At 37.0% G+C, this 10,047-nt stretch overlaps 1 protein-coding gene across 1 annotated transcript in view; it reads left to right on the top strand.

The window, feature by feature from the left end:
- Window positions 1-10,047, top strand: part of LOC114609463 (contactin-associated protein like 5-2) — a 737,464-nt gene that overhangs the window by 597,339 nt on the left and 130,078 nt on the right. The window contains exons 15-16 of the mRNA XM_028753828.1: window positions 3,683-3,810; window positions 3,978-4,148. Of these exons, the coding sequence (XP_028609661.1) occupies window positions 3,683-3,810; window positions 3,978-4,148 (299 nt within the window). The remainder of the gene's footprint in view (window positions 1-3,682; window positions 3,811-3,977; window positions 4,149-10,047) is intronic.

Below are 10,047 nucleotides of genomic sequence, written 5' to 3'. Positions count from 1 at the left end.
AGAAAGAAAGAAAGAAAGAAAGAAAGAAAGAAAGAAAGAAAGAAAGAGAAAAAAGACATTTCAGCATAATATAAAGACTTGTAGGTCCCCTTTTTGGACAGGTGGAGAGAGGTAGGTCTTGGGGTTTTGCCAGCCAGCCTTTTCAGGACATGTCGCTTGTACCCTCAAAAGATTACAGGAAAGTATAAAAAGAAAGTAAGGGGCACTTATAACCAATAATTGAATTTAAAGTTAATTTTTATATGATTATTTTGGAAACTTGTGAAAGAAATATAATTATTTAACATTCTATCAATAATAGCATTAAAGGGCTTTCTGGAAATGGATTCAATGATGTGGCTATGCCATCATCTCAAGAGAGTTAATACTCTAAATATGAATAACTTATGATGTACTTCTGCTCTATGAAGCATCTTTCTAATATTTGTAAGAAACAGAAATGAGAGAGAAGAGATAACTTAGTTGGTAAAGTACGAGGTAAATAAGCATGGGGACCTGATTCTAGTCTCTAGAACTCATGTAAAATAAGGCAGGGATGATGATTCGCACATGTAATTCTAATGTTGTACCAGTGAAGACGTGATGAGACCTGGCAACACGGAGAGCTCAAAGTTTAATTTTGGCCTCTGCTTACATGTGCACACATATTTCTGAACACAGGTGAACCTATATAGTTATAACTCTTACACACACACACACACATACAAACACATACAATGGTGTACACTGACGTGTCTCTATATTTGTCATCCACCATATCTTACAAAGACATCAAGGACTAGTGAACTATGAAGCTTAGCCAAGTCAGCAACTTCTAGATCATGAGAAGGCATTCTCTACAAACAAAGTGGAACACTCCTGAGGAATGACAGCAAAGGTTAACTGCTACTTGTAGCTCACACTCAGATCTGAGTCTACAAGATGAATACTCATGTTCCTTATATGCTCTGCAAACTTGATTGTACTTCTAAGTCCTGATCTGCTATATTTTAAATGATATATAAAGTTAGTAATTTTGCTGAATTTGTAGCTTTAAAGTTTATTAAAAAGAAATATGCCTTTATTATAAGATATTTAATAGGAATAAAAACAAGAAAGTTTTACCTCACTAGCACTTTGAATCCTCATGTGTCTATCCCATGTGCAATAGTTTTAATTTTTTGTTTAATAGCTTCATGCACTTATATAATGAATTTTTATAATTTTTAATTCTGGTCTGTCAATTTTTTCAGTCTCTTGCTAGAGCTCATCTCATTATGTGCTACCCACTTTGCATGCATGTCTTCATCTTTTTCTGTTGAGTTTTATCAGGTTAGCCTTATACAGGATTGTCTTAATTGTTAATTGATGCTGGAACACCCAGTTTACTGTGGAAAATATTGTTCCCTGGGAAGGTACCCTTGATTGATTTTATTGTTTCAAATTTTCTTATAAAAATTATTTCTCTTAGAGGAAAGCCGTGCCAGGCTTCTGTCTGTGTACTATATGTACAATATAGCCTCAGTAATAATGTCAGGATTTGGTGTGCACACACAGGATGAATGCCAAGTTGAAAAAGACATTGAGTGGCCTTTCTTTCAGTCTCTGCTCCATTTTTGTCCCTGCATTTCCTTTAGACAGGAACAATTCCAGGTTAAAATTTTTGAAGATGGATAGGTGGCCCCACTCCACAACTGGGGCAATGTCTATATATTGGAGGTGGTCTCTTCATGTTTCATCTCCCGACTCTTGGGAATTTCAGCTAATGTCATCCCCAGTGAGTCCTGGTAGCCCCTCACATCCCAGGTCTCTGGGACTTTCTAGAGATTCCCCATCCCCCCTAACCCCCACTGCTGAGTATTTCCGTTCATTCTCCTGGACCTCTGGGTGTCTCTACTGTCTCTCTCCATCCTGATCCTGTCCCCTTTCTTCTTGTCCTTCCTCCCCTTTCCCACATAGTTTCATCCTTCCCTCTTCCTTCCATGATTATTCTGTTCCCCATCTAAGTGGTTTTCATGTATCCACACATGGGCCTTCCTTCTTGCTAAGCTTCCTATGGTCTATGAGTTGTATCATGAGTATTCTGAACTTTTTGGCTAATATCCGCTTATTAGTGAGTACATACTATGCATGTCCTTTTGTGTCTGGGTTACCTTATTCAGAATACTATTTTCTAGTTCCATCCATTTACTGGAAAAATTCATGGTGTCCTCATTTTTAATAGATAAATAATATTCCAAACTAACTAAGACAAATGCAGATATTTACAGCCAACTACTGGATTGAGATCAGGAACCAATATGGAAGAGTTAGAGAAAGGACTGACAGAGCTGAAGGGGATTGCAACTCCATGGGAAGAACAACAGTGTCAAATAACCTAGACCCCTTAGAGCTCCCAGAGACTAAGCCAAAAACCAAGGAGCATACATCCACTGGATCGTCCACCCCCCAACCCGCTCCGCACATATGTAGCAGAGGACTGCCTATTATGGCCTCAGTAGGAGAGGATGAGTTTAATCCTGTGAAAACTTGATGCCCCAGGGAAGAGGGATGCTGGTCAGAATAAGGTGGTGGTGGATAGATGGATGAGGAACCACCTTCTCAGAGGTGGGGAGGTAGAAAGTGAAGAACTAGAGGAGGAGGGACAAGGAAGGGAGGCAACTTTTGGAATGTAAATAAATAAAATAATTTAATAAAAAGTAAAGCAATTTTTGAAAAGTTAAATTAAAAAATATATTATTCCTGATAATGTGAGTTACATCCTCAACACAAATATAAAGTTTTCCAGGTTATTTAGAAGAGGTTTATTTATACTTAGTATGTTTTATTATACATGTCAATATGCTGATTCAGGGGCATCAAGCTGATGTAGACAAGATATCATGGTGTCCAGGCTTAGTATATCCAGATTCATGTCTCCTTCCTCATACACCAAGTATTTGAACTGACAGAGCTTTCTTCATAACAAAATGCCACCAGGTTTTTACTTCCAAATTTAATGCTCAAATAAGTGGTACCATCTTTACCTTGATTCCAAAAATAAGCTTAAACAAAAGAGAAAATATGGGCTGTCTCTATTCTTTTTGTTTTACTATCAAAGGATAGCTGGGAAAATTCTTATTAGCATAGTTAACAAGAATAAAACCAGAGCCCTTAACCAGCAAGATTTTTTTTAAAGAACAAAGCAAAAACAACCAGTTAACTATATAGGTTTATTTTAAGACTATTTAAAAGGTAACAAGGAACATTCAAACCTGATTAAAACCTATTGGCAGGTGGTACAGCAGGGCCCTCTAAGTGAGTTTTGATAGGGATTTGTGATTTCTGTTTTCAAGTTAGTTCCTTAGATAGTAGATCTTCTTTTATAGAAAACTGGAGTGAGTTGATGCTACATAAACACAGCAGTGATCATTTGGATCCGCTTGGCCATGATCAGCACTGCAATCTTTATAAACTACCTGTGCTCCTGAAAACACATTTAGGGAAGATATAAAAGCCTGTGGTGTTTGGATACAGGCCATAGGCTATGTAATTAGTATTCCAAATATTCCCACTGGCTGGAAATAAAAAACCTTCTATTTTACTCCTTCCACATCTAACCAGACTGCATGCAAAGTGAGTCCCTTTTAAAAAGAGGGGTCTTTGCACAGAATGTCTAGATAATCTACATTTTACCCTTTTCCCCTTTAAATTTGTTTTTCAGGACAAATGATACTGGTTTTCTTTCCTTCAAAGATCACTTACCTGTAACTCAGATAATTATCAGTGATACCAACAAATCAAACTCAGAAGCAGCTTGGAGAATTGGCCCCTTGCGTTGCTATGGTGACCGTGAGTACAGCCCCCAACTCCCTTCCTGTGAACATCTCTCCTGCCTTTTCCCTTATCACTTTTCTGTTAAGTGTCTTCCTAGTCTGGAACATTACCCACAAGCCCATTGATATTACATACCCCATTGAAAACAAACGAGTCATGTTCAAGGACTCTCTGCTTCACAGGACACTTCTGGAATGCTGTCTGGTTTACTACTGAAGCTGCTTACCTCCACTTTCCTACCTTCCATGTGGAATTCAGCACTGATATTTCCTTCTTTTTTAAAACCACTGCTTTATCTGGCGTTTTCCTAGAAAATCTTGGCATTAAAGACTTCCTCCGACTTGAAATGAGCTGTAAGTGCCTTTATTTATGAGTCTAATGTCAGTGGTTTACAGAATTTTACTTTATCTCTACCACCAGCCACCAGTACAGTTTTTTAGCATCAAGCTAATTTCACTGTCTATCAGAAAAAAATTGAGCACTGAAGCTGTCAAGTGTGTTATGATTTCTTGTGTTTGTTTCTGTTTCATCCGGATATGTACATTCCAAGAATACCCATGCATAGGTTTAAGAGCTTATACTCTTTATTAAGGCATGGTCATTTCTTAGCTCTCACTTTAAGCTGTGACACTCTATGGGAAGCAGGGATGACTACTATTAACCATTTTCTTTGCATTCTGGATCTTCTTCTTCTTCTTCTTCTTCTTCTTCTTCTTCTTCTTCTTCTTCTTCTTTTGTCTTTCGTTTGTTTGCTTGTTTTTGTGATCTGAGAAAATAACTCAACCAGTAAATGATTTTCATGCAAACAAGAAGACCTAAGTTCAGTTACCCAGAATCTAAGCAATGTAGCCAGTAATTCTCATGGCAGAGGAGGCACAGACAGCCAGAGCAGGGCTGGTAATCTACCAGATTTGGTGAGTTCCAGGTTGAGGTAGAGAATTTGTTCCAAAGAATGAGGTAGAGAGTAAATGAAGAGCAACTTGGCCATTAACTTCTGGCATTCATAACCAGGTAACATCCCCCCATACATGTACATACCCCACAAACACACATGCACACATGCATGCTCACACACATCCAATTTCTTATCTCCCACCAATAAAGATTTGTAACTAGTCAGAATTCATGCTGAATCTCCATCTCTTTCTTATCAGCAATAGTGTGTATATAGGTTTAAATGCATGGTTTATCTCTTTGAAAGAGCCCTACCCCCATCGCTGACGACTGTAAAATAATGATTATGAAGCCACATGAACACTAAAGAAATATGGATCACACAACTTTCTACTGTGAGACATTGTAAGTCAGCATGTTAACAAAAATACACACAAACACCCAAAAATAAAATGATCAATTAATTTTTATGAAAATGGAAAAATAACGTTTTTCTCTGTTTCAGTAACAATAACTTTAAAAGAGAAGATAGTATTTTTATAATTTATTCATTTTCTTTTTTCTTTCTTTGACAAATTATTTGTGTTATAATAGTAAAATATTATATATTTTGTTGGATATTTTAAATACTTACATTTCAGACATTATCCCCTTCTCCATTTTGCCTGCCTGGAAACCCCTATCCCATCCTCCCTCCCCCTTTTTTGCTTTTATACTGTTTGAATTACATGCAAGTATTAAAGTCAGTTCTAGGTTGAGGGACTAGCAATACAATAGATACAAATAATCAAGGAACAAGCAAGACAATAAACATAAATAGTCAAAGAGCAAGCAAGGCAATAAGCAAAATTTCATTAACATTCCCATGAACACTGTTTCTAGTGGCTTATCAGGATGACCAAAATATCTGAGCCAACTTCTCTGTCCTAGCCCAAACTTATTTTCATGTCTAAAGTCTATTTCCTTGTTCTAGCCTAAAATTTAGATTCCTGCCAGAAATTACTTCTTTGTTCTACCCTATATTTAGATTCTTGCCTGAAATTACTTCTTTGTTCTTCCCTAAGATTGAGATTCCTGCCTGAAATTTCCTCTCAGTTCTAGCCTAAGGTCAGATCCTGCCTGAAGCCTACTTCCTTGTCCTTGGCCAATGTCATATTTCTGCCAAGCATCCCATTTCCTTGTCCTTGGCCCATGTCAGATTCTTGCTGAGCAGTCCCAAAGGCTCTCCACCCTTCCCCCTTTTTCATTTCATTAACAAGATTGAGCTTGCCTTAGGATGTTCTGACAAGAAAGCCTTCTTTACTCATCATGAAATATGAATTATCAAGAGGAATGCACTTCTGTCTTAGGTTGGTAAGGCTCTGCACAGAATCTTACTGTCCTTGGCTAGCCAGCCTGTTAATTTAATAACAGTCTGGGGGTGTATTTTCAGTTTCAAGCCATGAACTTTGGCTGGTAACATGTTGATGTTGTTAAAGACAAGCTTTAACATGATGGGCAGGAATGAAAGTATTCCCAGGACAAAAGAGCTAGCCTAATCAAGCTATATATGCCATTTTTGAAGCTTGACCAAAATCGAAATACTAACCTCAGTCCATGTATAATTTTATCAGCAGTATCTACCACATCAACCCTCAGCAGTTCAGCATTCTTGAGATTCATAAGCTCACTAAGAAATGTTAAAACATCCAGAGAACTGTTAGAATTATGCCAAATACACTACAAGTGTCTTTCAACTCTTTCCTAATTATAGTGACTACCACTGTTAATTTTTAGAACTAGCAGGGCGGTGGTGGTGCACGCCTTTAATCCCAGCACTTGGGAGGCAGAGGCAGGCGGATTTCTGAGTTCGAGGCCAGCCTGGTCTACAGTGAGTTCCAGGACATCCAGGGCTACAGAGAGAAACCCTGTCTCGAAAAAGCAAAAAAAAATAATAATAATAATTTTAGAACTAACATGAATCCAATGGTATTTGGCATGGCCCTCGAGATTGCTCCTTACGCTTAAATTCTCAGTCTCCTTCCAATAATTTGAAATGGATAAAGATCATCAATCCATTCTTCCAAATGCTTATCTAAATCCTCTTGTATAATCAACACATTAGTAACATTTTTTTGCTAAATGATTAACAAAAGTAGCTGTCTTAAGTTCTGTCAAAGCAATTGCAGAAGCAGTGGTGCTTACAATTAATGTAATTAAAGCTGTTATACCAGCAATAATCAAGCCCACTACCCTTTTGCTTCTGCTAAAAACCTGACTAATTTATTCAAGTACTTGCAGGCTATTTTTAGAATACCAAGATTCTGTGATACTCAAAGCACTAAACCAAAACCTGGTTGATAGACCTCCATAACTGACATGTCAGATTTCAAAACACAAACACAATTAAAAGACATATAATCAATGCAACTTACATAAAATACTGTAGAAGAAACAGAAGTAACTTTAGCTTGACAGTTAAAAGAGCCTTAACACATGTGCTAACACCTGTTTGAAATCCAGATCCTGCCCCAATTTTATCTCTTGCTAACATAACATCATAGAGAACAGCAGCTAACTTCCATATATGTCTCTGAAAAAGTCAAGACCAGACTTCCAAATGAACAGTTATTTCCAATATTGGATTGATTTCTAGATCAGCTCATGATTGAGTCTGAATAACTGGTCACATTTAAGAATAGTACATGAGTTATTATAACTTCTCTTTTTGATTCTCTGTTCCACAAGGTCTAAAAACTTGAGGCAATGCAGCTTGTACCATCAGGGGTATAGGTAAGCAGTGGTGGGTCGGGAACATATGTCCAATACAGCTTCCAGTCACCATTGTCAGGGCCCTTAGCAAGTTCACAGGTCAGCATCATTTTTTTTTTTATCCTGGCATCAGCATGTCACACCAGTCCCTCTGGCTGCCACCATGCTCCTTCAGCATCCTATACTCTTGGGTGTGTTAGAGCTCCTGGGAGTCCAGCCTCCTCTGGGTTTTGGAGGGATTGAGTGAAGAGTTGACACCTTAGGACTGCTACAGGTGCAGACATAGAGTGGAAGGTATTTTATTCACTTTCAATATGTATTTTTTCATAAAACTTCATATGTATTCAATAGGTATATTATATTTTTAATATAAGGACAAGTTTGGTAAACCAAATCATTTCTATAATAGATTATAACACTCTCTATATCTGTCTTTGCAGGATGAATTTTAGAGACTTGAAAATAGTCAAATAATCCAAAATCTTTTCAGGAAACCTTTCAATGCAAAATTCATCATAGATTTCTTTCCTGTTTGATAGAAACTGAATATAATTATCAAGGGTTTTCAATAGCTTGAATTCCTATGATTCTAGTCCTGACACCAATGTTTGTATACATTCAGATTACACAGGGCAGTGGAAAACCACAGATGAAAGGGAAAAGCTACTGTCTAACTATTGCAAATGAGCATACTCAGCTGATTTTTTATGGAGTCAATGGAGTATATGTACTTATTTATATTAACTGTTTTTCAGGGTATAACATTTACTAAGTGTTAAGTCATAAAATATATTTAGGTAAAGAGCTTAATCTGCAACCAGGAGAACTCGAATATTATCTCAAGAACTCATGTGAAAAATAAAAAGGCAGATGTAGTATTGTGGTGTGTACTCCTAATACCAGTTTGATGGAGACAAAGATTCATTTTGGCCAGTGAAAAACTCTGCCTCACATAGAAAGGTTCAAATGTATCCTGAATAGCGACACCAAGGTTGTCCTCTAGCCTATCCACAAATATCCACACACATGAATGAATACCCCTGCATACCTGTATGCCAGCAGATATATAAATATGGGCATACAAACTCACAGATAAACAATCAAAAGTAACATAAAATATATTTTAGCCTCTCTTACTGTTGCTTTTGGGTTCCTTGCACTGAATGGTCTATATTACCTGCACCCAAACATGCTCTTACTCTTGCCACAGCTGCATGAGTTTGTCTTTGAGTATCTCTCTAGCCTTGTCTATGTAAATTTTCTCCAATTGTGTGACTGAAGAGATTGAACATAACACAGTGATGTAATTTCATGTAATACCCATGAAACTAAGCAAATATTTTAGTCAGGTATGTTGGAAATTTGCAAGTTCATCAAAAGGAGACATGTCCATTTGTAGGAGGGGATGGTGCAGGGTTTTTTGTGGGTATTCCTTGAGCACATCGGTCAGCAGTTAAGTGATTCTTTTGTAGTTTCAGACTACACAGAAAAGAAAATGTTTCCATGTTACTTTTTACTTTCTTTATAGTCCAAGGACCACAGCTATTGATGGAGGAAGCTCTTGTAATTTTATTGTAAAATAAAAGTCTTTCATGCCTAACATTGTAAGGCTATGAATAGCAGTTTGAATACCAATCATTCCATCATGTGGATGTAATAATCTCAGTGTATGTTTAACAAAAAAACAAAAACCAAAACCAACCCCTGCAGTGTTTTCATTCATTAAATCCACAGTTTATTTTGAGGTATTTTGCCACAAGTTAGAGAGCAAGGATTGAATGTTAATTACAGACCAGTATCCAAATTGTTTCTACTACGAATAAATACACAGTTGCGTTTTAAATTCAAATTAGCATTAAATTTATTTGACATTTTATTTCCATTTTAGATGCCATGCTCTTCTCCATTTCCCCTCCCTAGAAAACCTCTGCCCCATCCCCTCACCTCCTTTTTGCTTTTATACAATTTTAGTTACATGCAAGTATTAAGATCAGTTCTAGGTTGAGGAAATAGGGCTTTATATTTACTAAATTTATTAATACTATTGTTGTTAAAATGTCAATGAAGGGAAACAGCTTGAAGAAGATGTCAAAATCTTGACTCTTTTTAGCTCCAGATATAATCATCTACTCATTTAAGCAGATTAACTTTTTATGCTAAATAAAACGCTGCAGCCTAGCTACTTGAAAAGAAAAAGCCCTATAACAGATGGAGTGAGTCTAAATATATACAGTTCCATCCCCTAAGAGTACCTACCCATCTTAGCTATCCAAAACAGAATTTTCTAAGGTGTGTGTGTGTGTGTGTGTGTGTGTGTGTGTGTGTGTGTATTGTAGGACAGAAGGAAGATTCCAAATTCCAACCTCCAACCCATTTCATTCCAGGTCACTTCCAATTAAGATGTTTCAATTTCATTACCTTCAGTTTAGGATATGCAATCTACAAAAAAGAAGACAACCATTGTATACTTAGGTCTGAGTCAATATGTTACTGATTGTATTGGGAGGAAATTGCTGACTCTCATAGTAAACTGACACTGCCTGGGCAGAGATAGATATCTTGGCATGGCCCAATAGCGGGGAAAAATCAATCTTCTCTCTCTCTCTC

The sequence above is a fragment of the Grammomys surdaster genome, unplaced genomic scaffold (assembly GCF_004785775.1).
Source record: "Grammomys surdaster isolate TR1022 unplaced genomic scaffold, NIH_TR_1.0 125973, whole genome shotgun sequence".
Taxonomy (NCBI): domain Eukaryota; kingdom Metazoa; phylum Chordata; class Mammalia; order Rodentia; family Muridae; genus Grammomys; species Grammomys surdaster.
Note: the sequence above shows the minus strand (reverse complement) of the source record. Positions and strands in the feature narration are given on the sequence as shown.